The 17,810-nt window shown below is 48.6% G+C and overlaps 1 protein-coding gene and 1 long non-coding RNA gene across 2 annotated transcripts in view; both read right to left on the bottom strand.

Annotated features, from left to right (window-relative positions):
- Positions 1-17,810, bottom strand: part of LOC129393566 (uncharacterized) — a 126,032-nt gene that overhangs the window by 24,114 nt on the left and 84,108 nt on the right. The window lies entirely within an intron of this gene.
- The window catches only part of LOC129393564 (tubulin beta-8 chain-like), a 60,838-nt gene continuing 54,521 nt past the window's right edge, over positions 11,494-17,810 (bottom strand). The window contains 4 exon segments of the mRNA XM_055096477.2: positions 11,494-16,424; positions 16,427-16,507; positions 17,003-17,113; positions 17,192-17,300. Of these exon segments, the coding sequence (XP_054952452.1) occupies positions 15,454-16,424; positions 16,427-16,507; positions 17,003-17,113; positions 17,192-17,300 (1,272 nt within the window). The 3' untranslated portion in view covers positions 11,494-15,453.

Raw genomic sequence — 17,810 nt, 5'->3', positions numbered from 1 at the left:
GATCTTAGATAGGATCCTGGGAGAGAAAAAGGCAGAACTAAGGGAAACCAAATAAGATGTGAGCTTATTTAATAATATAGTAATATCCAGTCATTAACTATGACAAGAAATGATATAAGATGTTGGTCAGGAGTGGTGGCTCATGCCTGTAATCCCAGCACTTTGGGAGGCTGAGGCGGGCAGATCACCTAAGATCAGGAGTTCAAGACCAGCCTGGCCAACGTGGTGAAACCTCATCTCTACTAAAAATACAAAAATTAGCCGGGTGTGATGGCAGGTGCCTGTAATACCAGCTACTCAGGAGGCTGAGGCAGGAGAATTGCTTGAACCTGGGAGGCGGAGGTTGCAGTGAGCCGAGATCATGCCACTGCACTCCAGCCTGGTTGAGACTCTGTCTGAAAGAAAAAAAAAAAAAAAAAAAAAAGATGTTAAACCTATCTGATACATGTTGATATGTTAAAAAGAGGGGAAACTAGGTTGCGTCTACATGGGAAATCTGCATTTTCTTCCCAATTTCTGTGTGAATCTAAAACTAATTTAAAATAAAACCTCTATTTAAAAATTGTAATTTTTTCAGATATCTGCTAAATTATTTCTACTAAAAATTAGTAATTGGCAGTAACTACTCCTACTTTTAAAAATAAGAGCATTCATGATACTGCAAAGTAAATTATACAGACTAATACATACTTTCAAAGAAATGCCCCTTTTACATGTTTTATGTTAAGATAACATATATGTGTAAACATGGTCGTATCATTTTTCTTATGGTGTAGTTCACTCTCTAAGAAAGCTGGTCATCTTAGAACCAGGGAAAAAAATTCACATTTTGGAGACTATTTCAATTTACGGCTGGATGCTTTCAAAGTATGACTTTGTGAAAAAAAAAAAAGTTCAAATTGATTCCTTGTGACTGGATCACTTATTCTAATGAATGCTTGCCTTTATTTTGTTTCCCAGCATTTCTTTCAGCTACGATACAACAGAAGCAAATATTTGCCACTGGAAAAAATATTCAAAGACACTCTTAGGTTAATCTATAGCTGATGACAGTCAGTCTAGTCTACATAGCAAGCAGCTTCAAGATATGATTATTTAGCTAAGCGGGAAATGGGACGTGACTGCTGCCTCATTCCCACGCCTCTCTGGACCTGATAATTTAGAGGAAGCTCACATTTGCAAGATAAAAATTTTCTTTTCCTTCTCAGTATTAAATATGCTGTCACAATAGAAGAAAGCTTTACTGACTTCTTAAATGATGTGTTGAGACCGGAAACCTAAAATGATAGTTACTGAGAATAGTGCTAAAGCCCTAAGTTTTTAGTCACACCCTCACCTAGGTAGGAACCTAACCAAAAGGGGAGAACTGTTGAACAAATTACGGGAGGTCATTGTTTTGGTCACAACTCCTGCATGAGGCCACACTGAGCAGGCAAAACCAGAATGGAGACACTCACGCTGAATGACACACAACGAAGCTGAAACTTTAAGGAAGTAGATAGATCCCAAAAGAGCTCCCTTTTTCCTTGAAGAGATTCCAGTCTACCTGAGTCAGCATAAAGAAGTCCCCTCTGCTTTAATTCTTACCAAAACAAGTAACTTGAAGTAATCTGATATTAACAAATCAGTTGTTATTTTCTATTGCTCTATTTCCGCCTTACACAACACAGTGTTCTGCTATTGCCCAGAGGGCACTGAGACCAAATAAAAGTTGAAAATGCCACACTGAAAGCAAATAAGTCCTAATAACTCAACTTACAACGATAACAAAGAGTGACACCAATGCCCAAAGTTTTGATCAGTATCTCAAAATTGAGAGGCTGACCAAAAGGGAGGAATTCTTACATCAAACAACATTTGGGCTTTAGAAGCCTCCCAATGAGTCCTTGTAAAGAGTCGCGGCCGGGCACCGTGGCTCACGCCTGTAATCCCGGCACTTTGGGAGGCCGAGACGGGTGGCTCATGAGGTCAGGAAATCGAGACCATCATGGCTTACAAGGTGAAACCCAGTCTCTACTAAAAAAAAAATACAAAAAAATTAGCGGGACTTGGTGGCGGCAGCCTGCAGTCCCAGCTACTCGGGAGGCCGGGACAGGAGAATGGCATGAACCCGGGAGGCGGAGCTTGCTGTGAGCTGAGATCGCGCCACTGCACTCCAGAGCGAGACTCCGCCTAAAAAAAAAAAAAGAAGAAGAAGAAGAAGAAGAATCGCAACCTACTTTACTATAGAAACAAACTGAAAACCTGACTTGGGAATGTATCATTGTTACAAATAGCGGCGGTTCAGCCAATCACATCAGCCGAGTGTCAGTCAATGGCCGGCAGCCAGCTGTTCAAAACAAGTTCCAAGAAGGCAAATCCGGGCTGTAACCAGGTCTGTAACCAATCCAGCCACCTCTATACCTCACTTCTGTTTTCTGTATGTCACTTTTTTTCTCTGGCTATAAATTTAACCTGCACATATTGTGTGGCAGATCATTCTGAACCATTTTTGGTCTGGACTGCTGCCTGATTCTAGAACCACAAAAAAAAAGCCAATTAAGATCTGCAAACGCACATTTGTTGTAATTTTGTATTTTAACAGTTGTGCCCTACAAAAGACATTAAGCTGAAATTAATCAAAAATCATTTACGGTCATGATTAGGTCATAAAAAATTGTCAAACATAACAATTCTTCAAAAAAAGCTAAAAAGTATTTTTTAAAAATATTGTTGATGGAAAAAAGAGTGCAAAAGTAGATAGGAAAATTATGTACAAAACTAAAAACAGAGGAGAAATTAAAAGTCAAATAATTGCATCAAACTGGAAACCTAGAAAAAATGGGTGATTTCCTAGTAAAAATACACATTAACAAAATGGGCACTGAAATAAGGCAACTATGAATATACCAATTAGCATAGAAAAGCTAAGAAAGGTCCTTAAAGATCTCCCAGTGGAAAAAGGCCCCAGGACCATCTGGGTCCATAGCTTAGTGTAAGCTGACTTAACTAAATGTGATTTTACACTCATGCATTGCATACATATGATGGTGGTCCCATGAGATAAAAATGGAGCTGAAAAATTCCTTCCTGGCCATCTTGTCATAAGCTCATGGCTCAAAGCATTACCTTTTCTCTGTTTTGATACCATGAAAGGAAAATAAATCTCAGGACCCCCAAATCACTAAGCCAAGGGAAAAGTCAAGCTGGGAGCTCGGTCAGGCAAACCTGCCCTCATTCTATTCCTAACTAAGATAGCTACAAAGATAAAAAGCTACATACCTCACTCACAATTTGCCCACGAAGAATTTCCTTTTGGACAAAGGACAGACAGCACTCAAAGTCATCCCTCACCTGAGACAGATGCATATCTGATTGCTTCCTCTGCCCTATTATTTATGTAAAAATGCAGATTCATTGAGCCAGACTAAATTGTGTATTCAGTGGAAGGCTGATCAAGGATTCAAAAGAATGCAACCTTTTGTCTCCAACCTACTTCTGACCTGGAAGCACCCCCACTTCCTGCTTCCAGTTGTCCCGCCTTACTGGGCCAAATGACTGTATATCTTACACGTCTCATCTATTCCTAAAATGTACAAAAGCAAGCTCTACCCTGGCCACCTTGGACACATGTCGTCAGGACCTCCTGAGGCTGTGTCAAGGGTGTGTCCTTAATCTTGGCAAAATAAGCTTTCTAAATTGACTGAGACCTGTCTCAGATATTCTGGGATCACAATCTACAATCACCATGGTGTTATAGTTGACTGCAGCATTCAGTACAGAGACATGCTGTACAGGTTCGTAGCCTGGGAGCAATAGGCTATACTATGTAACTTAGGTGTGGAGTGGGCTACACCATTTAAGTTTTATAAGGACACTCTACAGTGTTCACACAAAGATGAAATCACCTAAGGATAGATTTCTCAGAAAGTATAACATCGTTACGAGATGCCTGAGTGTACTTTAAATGGTCAAAGCCTAGGAGAAAAAAAGAAACTTAACTCTTGTTATGGGTTAATAACAAAGCTTAAGAGAGTTAACATAGTTCATCTAATCTAAGATGCCAATGATTAAAAAACATTATTTTATGCACCATCACAAATAGGTTGCCAATTAAACCGACTTTCTGAATAACACACAAATGTGAATTTACTTCTATTAATGCCAGGAAAGTAAAATGAAAAATAAATTATGGTTTTGACATGTTAAAGCAAATAAGGCGGGGGTTAGCCTGAGGCCTTCCCTAAGCAAACAGAAACCGAACTTGGAGGCATTTGAACTGACTTAAAAAAATTAACAAACCAACCACAGTCAATGCCAAAAAGCTCAGCAGCCAGTTGGCTGTATGACTAGGGACGCTGAGGGAACCATCCCCACAACAGGCGGTCGCCTAGCTGGAGCCACTGAGGAGCCTCACTTAGGGGCCACCCTAAGAGCTCAAAGCCCCAAGCCGATTTCCGTTCTGGTGCTTCCTGCGTGATTCATGAACCATTCCTTTGCTGAAATAAACTCCGCTTAAATTTATTTTACCTAAAATCCTTTTAACAGACAAAGTCCAGTATTTACACTGAAAATACGGTTGTGAAAACTCACATCTACATCTGCTCTTCAATATTTTTCAAGTACTTTAACACTCTAAGAAAAACGAGCCACTGGAGCGCAAATAAAAGCAAGTCGTGGGGTGCGCGTCTCCCTGGGGCTCTCCATGTTGCCCTCAGGGTTTCTCCCTTCTCTGTCCCGGATCCACCCCAAACAAACCCAAATTGGTCAAAAATTAAAAAATGAAACAACTCAGTTATGCTATAATAATGAATAACAAAGCCACTTAATGATGGGCCACTTTGTAAAATAAAATAAATACAACTTGAGAAAGTGGAGCGCGAGGCAGCGCGGCCTCCTCAACGCTGAGCCGGGACAGAAAGCTTTTTCCTCACCTTTCCTCGGGCAGCCTCGGGGACCATGAAGCCACAGCTTCCCCAGTCGTTCCTGAGGAGCTGAGGAGAAGGAGGCTGGGTCGTCCCTGGCCACGGTCCCCAGGTGTTCCTATAGAGCCAGCGGCGTCTCCCGAGTGGGTCCTGAGGAGGAGGAGGCTGGGTCCTCTCAGGTGTCCCTGTAGGGATGGAGGCGTCTCCTGCGTAGGTCCTGAGGAGGCGGCTCGGCTCCGCCCCCTGGAGCCGCAGGGCGTCTGTGCCGGAACCCGGGCGCCTCTTGAGGTTCTGTGAGGCGGCATCGCGCCCCCTGACGGCCGTCGCAGGCGGTGCAGGATGCTCAGGTGCTCGCGGTCGAGCTGTGGCCTCGCCCCTCCGGTGAATCTCCGAAGTTCACTGTTCTGACAATTACTTGCCATGACTTTTGAAAAACCAGCTGAGGCCGGGCGCGGTGGCTCACGCCTGTAATCCCAGCACTTTGGGAGGTCGAGGCGGGCGGATCGCGAGGTCAGCAGATCGAGACCATCCTGGCTAACACGGTGAAACCCCGTCTCTACAAAAAAATAAATAAATAAAAAATTAGCCGGGAGTGGTGGCGGGCGCCTATAGTTCCAGTTACTCGGGAGGCTGAGGCAGGAGAATCGCTTGAACCCGGGAGGGGGAGGTTTCATGGAGCCTCCTCTAAACAGAAAAGACCGACCCCCAGTCAGTGTTTTATTTTCCCTGATGACCGCAGGCCATGAACTTATGGAACAATAACGTAATTAGGCTCTTGGACCCAGGGAAGTAGCTCCATGCCACCTGCCCTCATTTGCTGAACATTTTGGTTTCTCGGATCTGCTACTCAGTTTCCAGTCTCTTCCTCCCTGCCAATGCTGCCAGCGTGCCTCTTCTGCAAGCAGCAACCGCCTTCCACCTTCCATTCTCTACTCTTTAGCCATCATCTGGCTGGACTTTTCAGAACGGACTGCAAAGGAGAATAAACTGGCTGAGTCTGAGGGTGCACTCACGTGCAAAGTTGCAAGCTTTAATGTACCCATCTTGGCAGATTTTGGCTCCTTAGAGTTCTTTCTCATTTGGGGATCTCATGTGCCCTCTCATGAGGTGGGCTCGCTGACTGTCTGCGCTGGTGGCATCTGGCAGCACCTTGTCAAGTGCACCTAGGTAAGAACCTGGCTGCACCTGATGCTTAGCCAAATGGGGAGCCCACAGTTCTGTGTATCAGGTGATGTTTAATCTCTGGAGGTTAATGAACGTGAGGGAGCGATACTGTCTGGGACTGTCCACATATTGCGTCTGAGTCACTGAAGGAAAAGAATGTAGGGTCTGTTTGCTGGGACTGGACACCTCCATAATCACATGCTCCGTGAAATGCAGGCAGGAGATCTCGCTTTCTACCTCTGGGATGGGAGTGTGCAGTTTCAGAGTGAGACTAGCTCACACAACTGACTCTTTATTTGGGAAAGAGAAATGAAATCAGATGCAGCAATTTAATATCCACTAAGATGATATCTTAATCACAAACACTCTTCTGGTTTTTAGAAATGTGAATGTTATTTACACTAGGTTAAAAAACCTGAATATCCAACAGCATGACACCGACTAAAGAAATACTGGTGCACTCTGGAACCTTGCACACCACTTATTGGCATGGGAACAATGGGAACACGCCTATGCAAAGATGTGCATGGAAATTAGAAGAATGCAACACTGTAGAACAGATGTGACTAGGTGCATGATCAAGAGCACACAAGACCAAGCCTGCCTCTTCACACACAAGACCGCGCCTGAGTCTGCACCACGTGACGGGACCATTGTGGAGCAAGCCTGGGAGATTCTGATGTAGGCAGCAGAGGCGTCACTTAGGGACCAGACTTCTGTGGGAAACCACCATCTCCTTCCAACCCAGATGCACTTCGTGGGAAACGCGAGCAGATGAAGGTCATGTAGGAGACGAAAGAACTCGCTCCCCAAGCCCATAGGCCTTTGTCCTCCACCCATGGACCGAAGCATCTTGTTAGATGACGGCCGCCCGCAGCCAGGGCCAGCGGAGAACCTGCCATGGAGCAGAGGTCCGTAAAGAACTGCTGACTGTCACTGTCCCTACTTGGGGGCCACTGGGGGATCTGATGCATCTCACTACCCTTTGTAAAGGAATTATTGAAAATGTCAGCCCTCTAACAAGGCATAGGTTGATTAGTTACAGGATTTAACATTTCTATTTTAAAAGGCAGCATTGAAGAATGTCTTTACAAAGGCTGTACAAAGCCTGCCATATTCTTTGTCACACAGATTGACTCATGTGCAATGCAGCCATTTGATGAAACACTGGCATTTACCAGATGTAAACTTATTAGCAGACGACAACTAGAAATAGTGTGCTGGATGTGCCCGTTTATTTATATGAATATAACCATCTCTCTAGATGCATCGAAAGATACACAACATGAGATCCACTTTATTTCTACAAGTTTATGATCAGGTGGTCAGGACAGGGAAAGAAGAGGAAAAAACTTTAAATCATGGACCTTTATTCTTAGACACCTTTATCCTACATACACAAGGGACATGCATGGTTGAAATAACGGAAACAAGGTGGATAAAAGTGAAAGTAACTTAAACTACTTTACCCAGGAATGCCCAATTCAGATGCTGCAGAGAAGAGCATGAGAACCGGGTGTCTTCAGGACAGGTGTGCATCTGGGAGCAGAGTGGGCATTCATCAGCAGGGAGGAGCAAGGCCTGGGTCGGGGGACACTGGGGCTGCTGTCCCAGAGGCTGGCAGTGTAGCCCTGAACCCCCAAGACTTCACTGAGTCTCCCCTCAACCACCTAAACCAGAATAAACTGATGTAGCAGGACTCCTCAAACACTGTGCAGGGTCTCCATGTCCTCGATGGCCCCCGATGAGCCACAGTACCCTCAGGTCCTGGTGAAGGAGCTGGTGCTGCCTCCTGCCTTTCCCCACATGGGGTCCTGCAGCTCATCCCACACAGCCTCAGATTCCCTCTACAGAACCTGCCCACAGATGTCTTCCGAGACCGGCAATACTGGGAGGCCTGTGGCCCAGACCCAGGAGGAACCAGCTGAGAGGCTCCGTGGAGGTATCGCTGATGGTGTAACCAGAATGAAAATGCCCACTTCTGTTCTGCTCCCTGAGAACAACTGTCAAGCCAGCATGAGTTTCCAGTTGGAACTTTTCCTTTTCTCCCCATGTTTGTCGCTGTTTTAATGGACATTGCCTGGCTATTAAATCCCCCGATGAACTCACTTTGAAAATTATCTATTGCACTGGGCACCCTTTCAGGAATCACTGAGTGTTAATTTTCTCAGTCTGAGTGATAATTTATGAGTCAAACAAGGACAGATCTGAAGCCAGAGGCTGCTCCTGTTGGAAAATCCCTGAGGATGATGTTCCGGGGAAGCCTCCAGCCTTGGGAGTCCCGTGGAACTGAGCCAGCCCAGGTCATGAAGGGAGCTGGTGCCAGACGCTGACTGGGGACCTGCTGGCCTCTGGGCAGACCGCTCTGTCCCTGCACCTGGCCTGCCAGGTATCCCTGTGCAGTCATACCAAGTCCTGTGCTCAGAAGGGCCCCAGAGTAGTTTAAAGTTCTGCTGCCGCCCCTGGAAGCTCATGATTTTGAACAACAACAAAAAAAAAAAACCCCACGTTTTCCACTCAGCCCCACACATTATGTGGCCTGCGCAGCTGTCAGGCTGTGGCCACAATGCTGGCATCTCTCACACAATGAAGGCTGCTGGAGTCCTGGCTGACTTGTTTTGACTCTTTTGTGAGGCCCACACCTAAGCTAAACACTCACGTGCCCCCATGCTGACTCCCCACACTCTAAAGCATGAATCTGCCCCTTCAGCTGGGAGAGGGTCCTCATGTCATCTGGGTTTTCAGAGAGAAGGTCAAGGGAGCCTGGGTTCTAGTTCTTCAGTAATCAAGAGTAAGGGTCTTACCTGTTCACAGGTCCCTGTGGCTGCTTTACAGAAAGCAGGAAGTGGCCACTTCAGCCACACGGCTGCATTTCCAGCTCAGTCCAGGCAGAGCTGCACCCTGCCTTGCACCTCTGCAGATCCTGAGGGGAGTCCTTAACTGAGCCAGGGCGAGTCCTGGGGGCACTCTGCCCCTGTGGACACTGCCCCTGGGCAGGCCCTGAATCTCCTCTGCTCCCACACTCTAGAGTTCAACAGGTCTCAGGGGCTCTGCCTGAGGACTGCCCTTCAACCAGGTATTCGTAATTTCCCCAAGACCCAGGCTTGCTGAGTCACTCAGTTACCTGAATGCCTTTTTCACAAAGGGATGACTGTGCTGCTCCGTCTTCCTTCTTTTTGTTTGTGAGGCCACAGGGAATTCTGGATCCTCTGGTGAAAAAGCAAATCCAGTTTCTTCTTCTTCTCTTCTTCTGCTTCTTCTTCTTCTTCTTCTGCTGCTGCTGCTGCTGCTGCCGGTTCTTGTAAATGTCCTCACTTGGTTTCTGGGCAGCAACTTCCTTGACTTGCCTGGGGAGCGGATCTGAGCTGCATTTACCAGGCCATGCCCAGGGGAAGTGATCAGTGTGGGACCGTGAAGCTGGATTTCCCCAGGAGCTCCCTCCAAGCTTCTGGTATGATGATAAGACTCGGGATGAACCAAGGATCTCGAACCATGGGACAATGTGAAGTCTAGACCCAGTGGAGGAAGAGAAAGGCTACGGGAAGGGCAGGCTTCACTTTACTGAGCATCCGCTACCTGCCACACAGTTTCACGTGACTTATTCTGTGTGTTTCTCACAGCACCCTTGAGAAATACAGACTACGATCACATCTTTTACATAAAAGAAAACCACCATCCAGGGAGGCGAAGTCCCTTGCTCACAGACTGTCATGTGGGAAGCTCTCTGGATGCAGTGATGTCCTCCAGCTGCAGTACCAGGCAAGCTGTCCCAGAGTTCATGGAGCGGAAAGGCTCGAGAAGCAACTGAGGATGCTTGAATCACAGGTTTATAAAATCCATTCGTAAAACACAGCAAGAAGCTGAGGGAAGGAGATGGGAGGGCCGTATGACCTGATTCCTGTGCTGTCAACATTCATCGGTTCTCTTCTTTCTCTGCTAGTCAACCTCACCCCCTCAGGTGTGACCACGAGGACCAGAGCTGAGGTCTGGGCAAGAGTGCTCACAGCTGAAGGGCTTATGACACACACCAGCTCAATGGGACAGACATGGGACAAGTGTGCCTGATCATGGTGGAGTTGCCAAGAAGCAGCTGTCGCACTGCCATGGGTTCTACGTGTTTCTTGGGCCGAGGATGCATGCGACCAGAATGGGCACCAGGAATGGTGGTGAACGAAGGCCCCATGGTTCTGCATGTTTAGGTGTCTCTTGTATAAAGGCACATTGTGAATTGAACATTTAGTGCCCAGGAGCCTCATGCATATTAAGTATCTCTTGGCCCTTGTGTCTCTTCCTTCCCACATGTAACATACCTGTTCTCTGTAACTATCTATTCTGAACGTATCTAAAAACCATGTCTTGCCTGTGTTATACAAACCACATGCATACTCACGTTCTCTGATGTAGCTGAATGTTTCCTAAGGCCAGGGCACATTTCAGGGTCACATAGAGTGGAGAGAGGGACCAAAATAGCCTTGCTCTGTTTGACTCCCAGCCGAGATGTCTGCTGGGCAGCACTGCCTCTGTAGGCTCTAATGGGGGAAGGGAGCTCAAGGGAGCCTCTGGGGCTGGGCAGGCTACCAGAGAGTGTGGACATTTGGGTGGACCCTGACGGAGGACTTGGGTTTCCTTGGGAGGAAATGTCAGGAAGGGCATCTGGGGCTGAGAGCACTGTGTGAGCAACAGAAGGAAGGAAACTGTGGCTGGCTGGGAAGGGATGGTATGGGGGACAGGGTGAGACTTCTGGCCCTGGGTGCTCAGATGAAGACCTGGGGTTGCCTAGTGGCTGGAAACACACACCAGCTGTGGCAACTTGACCTCTGGGATGTGAGTGTACAGGCAGCTGCTGAGAACGGCTGTGGATTTGGAGATGTGGCTACAGGGAATGGGCAATGGATTCATCTGGGAATTCTGCAGGCAGTGGCCCATAGAGGAAACAGCCTGGAAATGAGACTGCAGATACGTGCTAAAGAGGCTGGAGGAACAGTGACCCCAGTACAAGTTTATGGATCTTATCCACAATCTAAAGAAATGGAGGCCAAATGGCTTTTGAAATTCTAAGATACATGCAGAGGAAGAGTAATGCTTCATGGGAGAGCCAGACTCTTACTGGCAGTGACGCTACACAGTAGAGCTCTGTTCCTCCTGCCCATGTCTGTGGTTGGGGCTGGGGTAGTGCACAAACATGACGCTGATGAGGCCCAAGCATTGTTGGAAAAGAATTCAGCAGCTGCCACAAGAATCTTGAATCCGTGGGTGAAGACCTTGACTTTCTCTGGGACCAATGTGGTCAAGAACAAAGTAAAATCATGACAACAAACACTGTTCAGTTTTCCAAATATAGGCTATTTTAAATACTCTACATTTACCCTCAAAGACTGACATAACTTAGAATAACTTTTATAACAGCAAGGATGAGAACTAAAACTTAAATTGTAAATACAATTTTATTTATAAAAACAAAGTTAGCTTCAAATATTTTATGAACTAGTAGAATTTTAACCTTTTGTCACATTTCCCAACAAAGTAAATAATTCTTTTTTTCACTTCTAGTCTGTCAGAAGAAAAGTCTTAGCTGAAATGGCCAGAAACTCTGACGCACACTCCGGAGGCTGCTTCCGGGGCACCTCGGCACGGCCGCTTTTCCATCCCGGCCCTCACTTGATGCGGTCCAGCAGGGTTGAAATTGTTTGACATGCTTGTTCCCAGTGCGGTAAAGAAATAGCACTTGAATGTAAATTTAATTTCCTCAGCAAGGCCATTTTTATTTTTTTTTTAATTTCTGCAGAAAGGGTACACTCACCAGCAGTTTTGCCACAAGAGTATACTGAGCAAAGGAGACAGGGTCATTTATAACCTGACGCATCCACCCTACTGCTGTGTCCAGTTTCCAGCGGCTGGAACGGGACCTCACATTCTGTATTTGTTCCGATTGGCTAGCAACTTAGAACTTTTTTAGAGAGGAAAAGGCAGAGGAGAACAAAGGAAGGAGGAAGTAACTTGTGGAATGCTGAAAAAAGTAAAAACACCTTCGAATAAAGAAGAGGAACAGGCAATGACCTAAAGCTTGCTTGGACTAGTATAAGCATGCCAGGGCAAACATTTAGGCTAAATTGTGGGAGCTAAGAACATAAAGTACATTGATTTCTTTATTAGGGCTAGCAGATATTTAAGAATGTTAGCACAGGTCTTTGAATAAATTTTGCTTCTAAGAGAAGTTACTATTTATTTCTAATGAGATGGGAAGGAAAGTCTTTGAAGAGGAAACTCTACTTTTTACAGAAGTAGGAACTTAGACTTACAGTTTGCACATTGACAAACTTGTTTTCCTTCCGTACACGAGGGGTTTATGATCCTCTGTTGCAACTGATTTGTCTTATGTAACTTCAAGAGTTACTCGTCAACCTACTTACTATTCTGGACTTTTCGGGAAATGGCAATTTGCCTTCCTATTTAGTGGGAGGGATACTGAGACTGCACTTTTTCTTACCCCAAGAAGTGCACAGTGTCATTGCAATGTCAACATCAGGGAGATCTCAGCCAGTGTGAAATAATTAGATCGTCCACTCAAAATTCTTAGTTACATCTTTTTAATATTTTCTTCACACTTCTTAAAAGCAGCTTAACAAGAATTGCATTAGTCAGGGTTTTCCAGAGAAACAGAAAAGAGAGGAGGAGATGTCCAGAATTGTCTCGTGTAATTACAGAGGCTAGAATCCAAGGAAGAGTGGCTTGAGTCCAGGGGCAGAATTCCCTCTTCCCCTGGGAGGTCAGTATTTCTTCCTTTAAGGCCTTCAACTGATTGTATGAGACCCACCCACATTATGGAGCATAATCTGCTTTACTAAAAGTATACTGGCTTAAATGCTAATTTCATCTGAAAAATACCACAGAATAATGTTGACCAAGTACTGGGAGAGGCCTTTTCCTTCATCTTTTGGTAAATTGCAATCCCTGGGTATATTCACATTTGAAACTCAAATGTGGGCATTGGCTACTGCAGGCCTTTCCCGGCTCAATGGAGTGCAGACAGGGGAGGCACAGGAGTGACTCCATTGTGTGAAGAGAAGACTGATGAGGGCCCGTGTGGCACCTCAGGTAGGGTCTGCACTGTCTGGACTATGGTCAGGCCCCTGCCTGAGCCAGCCCTGCTCTCCAGTGTCCCCAAGGAATCCCTGAAACTAGCATCTCATGGAGGAGATAGACGATGCAGGAGGTCCCCTGTGCCCAGAACAAATGGTACAACAAGGCCCCTCTGTTCCCCAAACTGGTCTCAGCAAACTTTCCCCACAGCTTGGATCTGGGCAGGTCACAGGGCCCAAACCTCATGACCAGCAGTGCTGGACCAGGGGGCTAGAAGGGCAGGTGGAGCTCTCTGACGACATTGTGGAGAGGAAGGGTGCCAGGCAAGGGGTGTCCAGGCAGGGGGTGTCCAGGATACTGTCCTGAGAGCCTCTCCAGGGACAGGTGCCCTTAGGGGCAGAGAAAAAGGCAACCGGGGAGACCAGAGGAGTCTGATGCAGATAAGGAGGGGCTCTGTCCAGTGATGTTTCTCCACAATGAGCTCTCCCGAGGACAAGCAGCCTGCTTTATAGGTGAACCCCATTGCACAGTGAGAAGACGAAGACTTCGGAACTCAGTTCCCTAGAACCTCTTCTCTCCCTGCATAGTCCGGCCCTATTGGTCCCTTCTGGTCTTGAAGTTCTTTAATGGAAACAAACCGCAAGGCCAAGGCCAGACCTGCCTGCCCTTCATGCCCATCTCCACGCAGCAGTTGAGTGTGGACTCTGCCTCCCCTGTCCCCCGAACAGTGAGTCCCCACCAGCCCCTCCAGGGACACAGTGCCAGCTCTGCAGCCCTCCCATCCCTCTGTCCATTCTTCTGCAGGCAGGATGGGCACTGTGGCTGGAGGAAGGCTCCTGATCCACTGCTTTGGGGGAATCTCTGATTTAGCACTCCACAGGGAACCCAACAGAGATCCAAAGCTGAGTACTGATTCAGAGAAAGAACATTTCTGCTAAGCTTAGGGCCTCAGGGAGGACAGATAATTATCTAAAGTTGACAGAACAATCAATTTTCTGGGTCTGAAGTTTACAAACAAAATCCCTCTCCTTTGAAGGCAGATTAGCCGTGGAAACACCTTCTACATTGCCTGCCTAAATGGTTTGTCTCTGCAATCAATCTCTCTATTCTTTCAAACAGAATTAGGATAATTTGCATAATTGTTTCTTGTCTCAGAGAAATCTTACGGGGAGGCTGTCTCCAGATAACCAGCAGCCTGGGCTCCAGGCTGGGTTGTTTCCCGACGCCAAACCCACAGGCAGCCTTGCGGTAAGGCTCCAGGCTCTAGAGCCAAAGGCTCTAGGTCAGAGGCTCCACCTGGGACCCCTGCGCCCTCCCTGCCAGGGCGGCAGAGGGAGCCACATACCTGAAAGCCTCTGGCTTAGGGACCTCAGAATTCCCACCTCTGATAAGGTAATGAAATGAGCCAAAGTTGGTGAACAAACTGTGAACAAACTGGCCTACAGTGGCTAAAACCAGAGGGAGAAAAATAAGGTGATAAACCCCAAAAACCAGCCATCCTGGGAAGTTTCAAGGGGCTGCATAGGGTTCTACATAGGGTTCAGTGCATGTCACAGGCCCAGCAACCACATCTGCAGCCCCCAGGACCTAATCCCCTTCTACATAGGGTTCAGTGCATGTTAGCAAACACTGGGCTCGATTCCTGCCTAGTCCCTGCCAGATATCCCATGCCCACCTCATTAAGAGAATGAGGCCACACAATCACACCCAGGCCATCGTGGTGATGGAGTGGCTGGGGTCCAACTTGCACACCCTTCATTGCTGGTTCAGAGCCAGCTGTCTGACCACATTCCTACTCCAAGATGGGACTTTGGGGACATTAAAAGGGGTCAGCGACCCTGGTGGACAAAGTTCCAAAACATGGCCAGCTGGTCCCCTAGAAGTTTGGTACATGGGATAAGCCAAGGCTTTTCTTCAGGAACAGGTTTTCCACCACGTCGCTGCCCAAGGCCCAGGGCATCCCCAAGTTTGCGTGAAGCCTGCCTGCCATGTCCACAGCCCATGCTGAGCCCTCCTGGAGCCACTGGAATGCTTGTTCCTGGGCATGTGATAAGCCCAGACAGCTTCCGCCTTGCAGGACAACTGTGTGCATCTGGCAGCAGTAGCCAGAGGGCCCATGGAAGATGGAGGTGAAACCAGATGCTGTGAGAACACTTTATTAGGCAAAACCGCATACTATACAAATGCTTTAAAATGCAGCAGGAGATGTGAAGACACAAATGAACAAGCGCATAGTGACACATGGCTGTCAGAACACAGGAAAGAATCCACACTGCTTCCCCCCTTTACCTAGAAAAGGAGAGTTCTAGGCCACCTCCTCCTCAGCACACTCCTCATCCTCCTCCTCCTCCGCCGTGGCATCCTGATATTGCTGATATTCAGGCACCAGGTCGTTCATGTTGCTCTCGGCCTCGGTGAATTCCATCTCATCCATGCCCTCGCCTGTGTACCAGTGGAGGAAGGCCTTGCGCCTGAACATTGCTGTAAACTGCTCTGAGACACATGTGAAGAGTTCCTGGATGGCCGTATTATTCCCAATGAAGGTGGCTGACATTTTTAGCCCCCGGGGTGGGATGTCACAGACGGCTGTTTTTACGTTGTTGGGGAGCCAGTCAGCAAAGTAGCTGCTGTTCTTATCTTGAATGTTGAACATCTGTTCATCCACCTCCCTCATGGGCATGCGACCCCTGAAAATGGCAGCCGCCGTTAGGTAGTGGCCGTGATGGGGGTCACAGGCAGCCATCATGTTCTTAGCATCAAACATCTGCTGGGTGAGCTCAGCCACAGTCAAGGCCCAGTACTGCTGGCTGCCCCGGCTGGTCAGTGGGGCAAAGCCGGGCATGAAGAAATGCAGCCGGGGAAACGGAACCATGTTCACGGCCAGCTTCCGCAGGTCAGCATTCAGCTGGCCCGGGAAGCGCAGGCACATGGTGACCCCACTCATGGTAGCAGACACCAGGTGGTTCAGGTCACCATAGGTGGGTGTGGGCAGTTTTAGGGCCTTGGAACATATGTCATATAGTGCTTCGTTATCTATACAGAAGGTCTCATCCATGTTTTCCATGAGCTGGTGGACTGAGAGGGTGGCGTTGTAGGGCTCCACCACGGTGTCTGACACCTTGGGCGAGGGCAGGATGCTCAATGTGTTTATGATCCTGTCTGGGTACTCCTCCCGGATCTTACTGATGAGAAGGGTACCCATCCCAGACCCAGTCCCCCCACCCAGGGAGTGGGTCAGCTGGAAACCCTGCAGGCAGTCACAGCTCTCAGCCTCCTGACAACGTCCATCACTGACTCCATCAGCTCCGCGCCTTCGGTGTAGTGTCCCTTGGCCCAGTTGTTTCCGGCCCCACACTGACCTGTAAGACAGTACAGCCAGTCACTCGATGGCCAGGTATACGGTCATCAGTGGTCACCACCATAATGCAGAAAGGGCCAAGTGTCACATGTGAGGTGAAAGCACCATTCGCCCTGCAGGTGGAGCAAATGAAACCCGCTCCCCCAGAGTTACAGGACAGCAGCTTCCCCTGTTAGAAATTAAGACAGGAGTCAAACCTGAGACGGGCTCACAGACCTCGCTGCAGGTGGCTCCTGCCCATTCTCAGGAAAGGCAGTAGCCACGACCCCAGCTCAGCTCCCGACAAGGACATCAGTAGCTCCTCACCTTGAGGAGACACCCGGGCCTTCCTCCCGAAGCCCGTTTAGGACAGGCAGATTGAGCGACTCGACTCGGCGGATAGGAGGGTGTTCAGGGGCCCTGGCGCCACAGTTCCCACAGGATGACCTTGGGGTGTTCCTAGATTTTGAGCTGCCCTGGCTAAGGAGCCGCACCCCAGTCCTCGCCCGCAGCTCACCGGAAATGAAGTTGTCTGGCCTGAAGACCTGCCCGAAGGGCCCCGAGCGCACAGAGTCCATGGTGCCCGGCTCCAGATCCACGAGCACAGCGCGGGGCACGTACCTGCTACCTGCGTGGGGAGGGAGGGCATGAGCGAGGGGAGAGCTACGTTCCCAGGAGGGCGGTGGGGGAAGGACGAGGGTCTCACCGCTGGCCTCGTTGTAGTACACGTTGATGCGCTCCAGCTGCAGGTGGCTGTCCCCATGGTAGGTGCCAGCGGAGTCGATGGCATGTTCATCAGAGATCACCTCCCAGAACTGCAACAGACAGGAGGGGCCAGACAGGCCGGGGCTGAGTCACGGAGGCGCCCCAGCCCCTCTCCCACCCCCACCCTCATCCACACCCCCATCCCTAGGCCGCCCTGTCCCTGGGGTCCACCCCAGCCGCCTCACCAGCCGCCCAGTTCCACCGTCCCCGACAGGGAGCCCAGGGGCCGCAATGCAGGGGCACCGCTCCCGCCACTGCCAACATCTTCCCCGGCCACCCGGTAGGCCCGGGCTGGGCCCTCAGAGCCCCGGCTGCCAACCTTGGCCCCGATCTGGTTCCCGTACTGCCCGATCTGCGTGAGCACAATCTCCCTCATGGCTAAGGCAGGATTAGGGCGGCAACAGAAGCGCGAGAAGGAGGAGCAGAGGCGCAGCGACCCAGCCCGCCCTCCGCTAACGCTTAAATAGCCCCGCGTCCACCTCCCTCAGCCTCCGATTGGGCTCCCAGAATAAGCAACAGCTTTACTTCCACACAGGTGCACCCACCTGTGAATCCCTTGG

Source organism: Pan paniscus, chromosome 10 (genome assembly GCF_029289425.2).
Source record: "Pan paniscus chromosome 10, NHGRI_mPanPan1-v2.0_pri, whole genome shotgun sequence".
In the NCBI taxonomy this organism is placed as follows: Eukaryota; Metazoa; Chordata; class Mammalia; order Primates; family Hominidae; genus Pan; species Pan paniscus.
The sequence above is the reverse complement of the archived record's forward strand: the minus strand, read 5'-3'. Positions and strand labels throughout refer to the sequence as shown.